Source organism: Triticum urartu, chromosome 7 (assembly GCF_003073215.2).
Source record: "Triticum urartu cultivar G1812 chromosome 7, Tu2.1, whole genome shotgun sequence".
Classification (NCBI taxonomy): Eukaryota; Viridiplantae; Streptophyta; class Magnoliopsida; order Poales; family Poaceae; genus Triticum; species Triticum urartu.
The window spans coordinates 694,665,913-694,669,084 of NC_053028.1; the positions used below are offsets into that span (position 1 = coordinate 694,665,913).

At 43.3% G+C, this 3,172-nt stretch overlaps 1 protein-coding gene across 1 annotated transcript; it reads left to right on the forward strand.

The window, feature by feature from the left end:
* Positions 1-211: 211 nt before the first annotated feature.
* LOC125520822 lies at positions 212-2,656 on the forward strand. Its single transcript, XM_048685851.1, has 5 exons — positions 212-411; positions 541-1,350; positions 1,478-1,633; positions 1,736-1,927; positions 2,023-2,656. The coding sequence occupies exons 2-5, from the start codon at positions 1,150-1,152 to the stop codon at positions 2,086-2,088; spliced, it is 615 nt and encodes a 204-aa protein (XP_048541808.1). The 5' UTR covers positions 212-411; positions 541-1,149; the 3' UTR covers positions 2,089-2,656.
* Positions 2,657-3,172: the final 516 nt, after the last annotated feature.

The window sequence follows — 3,172 nt, forward strand, 5'->3', positions numbered from 1 at the left end:
ATGTTTGTACTAATTTGGCGTCTGGTATAACATGAGTCAAGATGGGATTACTAATCTGCTGGCTACCCAATCATCAGTACTAATAGACAGTATTAAGTTTACTGCAGCGGTACAGCGCCGCTGGCATGGCATGTGAACAGTACCATTGGAAGAATCTGGATCCACCCTGATTATTGAAAGAGGCATGGTGCTGTCTTGTCAACTATCCTCTGCTCTTATCCCAACCACGACCTGCCCTCCCAGTTACCACACCACACCAAACTCCATTGAACCAGCTCGTCTTCTTCCTCTGCTCATCTTATCTCCTCCCTCGGAGCAGCTGCTTGGATCTCCATTTCTTCGATCTCCTTCGGATTCGTGCCATCTATGCTACTAGTTGGCCCGGGCAGCAGATCAACCTCCGCAAACAAGGTATTCATACTAGCTCTTTGTGTCAAAGCAATGTTTTGGTTAGCACAGTCTTAGTTCGTCCAGTTTCCATTTGTTCGCGGATGCCACTACTATGGAATCTCACCCCCCCATTGTCTCTAAACATCGTAGGTCATTTAGCCCTAGCAAAATGGACCAGATAGCAAGCAATGATGAAGTTCCATCCGTACTGGACAAAGAAAATCTCAGCGATTATTCTCCTGATGAACTTGGCAGTGATGTGGACTGTTCTGGTGGATCAAGTGGCCCTCCCGGCAGTCCTGTGATTACATCCAGGCTATCTCTGTTGAAATTAGGTTCGGTAATAGCTAAGTTTTCTGATTTCAAGAAAAAGCTCGTAAGGGAAATTGGTTTTGATGGATTGTTCCTGATAAAATCATGGCAAAAGTTAAATCTGAAGTACAGTTCTTACCCTAATGGATAGAGTTGATGTGGATAGTAGCACAATCAACTTGGAGGGCGAAGGCATGATTGAGTTGTCTGACCAAGAAGTACACCATGTTTTTGCCATCCCTTGCGGTGAGAAAACAATAAGATCAGAAGGCATTGAACAGTCAGAAGCGTGTATTGAGTATTCAAGATTTGCAGCTAGCTTTGGTGACAAAGGTACACACAGCCTCAAGGCAGCAGAGGCACATCTGATGCGCGACATCTCCACTGAATCTAGGAAGATAGAACTTGAGTGTTTCAAGATTGCTTTTGTCATTTTCGCCATAGGTCATGTGCTCGCACCGTCAGCCAAGCATGACTACATTACAATTGATTTCTGGGGAGCAATTAATGATGTATCTAAAAATCAGAGAATGGAACTGGTGCAGTTACCTTTTGAAGCACCTCTTCCAAGCTGTTAGGAAGTTTAAGACAGATGTCATAAAGCGCAACCCCACCATCCACATTGTTGGATGCCACTTGGTCCTGCAGGTAGGGAGGACTTCCCACATGCGAATTATCTTAATTTATTTCCTTTTTCATCAAGCAGTTTGCATGTTCTGGCTATAACCCAACAATCAGCTAACCTTTTCCCTCTGAATGTACACCATATATACAGGTTTTTGTATTAGATAGCCTTGATCTGGGTTTGTTGAGAAAATTAAGGGGGATGTTCCTGCGAATGGCACTTTTTGATTATGATTCAATGAAGAAAATGATTGAGTCCATTTCTGTTAACATGGGAGCTGGGGAAATATCATTCCACGGCGCATCGGTATGCATGATATTCTAGATGTTCTTGTTCCATGGAGAAATATGATTCCATACATGTTCATTTCTTATAGTGTACTAACAAATATCCATCAATTTATTTCAGGTCCGACAAAATCTTAATATCAGCAAGGAAATTGTACGCGCCACCAACATTGATTTGAACCCAAACAAGTCAAGGGCATCACCCAACACAAAAAGAGTGCAGATTCCATCAACGGTTATCCCCCGAAATAATTATGGCAAGTCTGGTCCACTTGAATTTTCGAAACATCTGCATACCAAGTACCCGTCCGTTGTGAGTATTTTACACTTAGGCAAGCAAACAAATTTAATTTCCTGACCTCAGTTGCACATCTTACCATCTAAGCAAATTATTTGTCTTGTTCACAGTCGGGCGAGAAGCTTGGTATACTTTTGAGAGAGCACAATGCACGTGGGCTGGCTAGAATATCATAGATGAGGGAATCTTTCCAGAACTCGATGTTTAGTTTCGCAGATAAAATAGTTATCTGCATAGCTGAAAATTGTACGTGTTGCAAGGCCAATGGTCGAAAACAATGCATTCTGAAGAGCGAGCTTCCGACCAATGGTAACATTAACAATGTGCCAACCGGAGAAGAAGAACTGTTTGTCACGCCAATTGCAAACAAGATAGTATCAAGGTTCTCTGCACCTGTCGATAATGAAGGTCATCATTTAGTTTCAGGCATCTATATTAGTACTACTATGCATGTATCATCATCAACAGACTACAACATATCTAGACATAATCCATCAAAATTCATGCATTACGGGTACCTCATCAGCAAATAGCTCAATTGACCGTAAAAGGTCTGTCGCACCCAACTCAAGCAATGAGCAAGACTCATCAAAGAAACTATGTGTTCGACAGGACACACCTTGATACGTCTCCAACGTATCTATAATTTTTGATTGCTCCATGCAATATTATCTACTGTTTTGGACATTATTGGGCTTTATTATCCACTTTTATATTATTTTAGGACTAACCTATTAACCGGAGGCCCAGCCCAGGATTGCTGTTTTTTTGCCTGTTTTAGGGTTTCGAAGAAAAGGAATATTAAACAGAGTCCAAACAGAATGAAACCTTCGGGAACGTGATTTTCTCACTGAATACAACTCAGGAGACTTGGACCCTACGTCAAGCCAATCAACAGGAGGCCACGAGGTAGGGGGGCACGCCTGCCCCCCCTAGGCGCGCCCTCCACCCTCGTGGGCCCCTTGTTGCTCCACCGACGTACTTCTTCCTCCTATATATACCCAAGTACCCCCACGGTCAGACACGGAGCCAAAACCCTAATTCCATCGCCGTAACTTTATGTATCCATGAGATCCCATCTTGGGGCCTGTTCCGGAGCTTCGCCGGAGGGGGCATTGATCACAGAGGGCTTCTACATCAACACCATAGCCTCTCCGATGAAGTGTGAGTAGTTTACTTCAGACCTACGGGTCCATAGTTAGTAGCTAGATGGCTTCTTCTCTTCTTTTGGATCTCAATACAATGTTCTCCCCCTCTCTT

Coding starts and splice junctions, on each gene's coding strand:
- LOC125520822 (XM_048685851.1), top strand. CDS start 1,150: ATGTGCTCGCACCGTCAGCCAAGCATGACTACATTACAATTGATTTCT. Junction 1,634..1,735: donor TATCATTCCACGGCGCATCG/GTATGCATGATA, acceptor AATTTATTTCAG/GTCCGACAAAATCTTAATAT. Junction 1,928..2,022: donor ATACCAAGTACCCGTCCGTT/GTGAGTATTTTA, acceptor TCTTGTTCACAG/TCGGGCGAGAAGCTTGGTAT.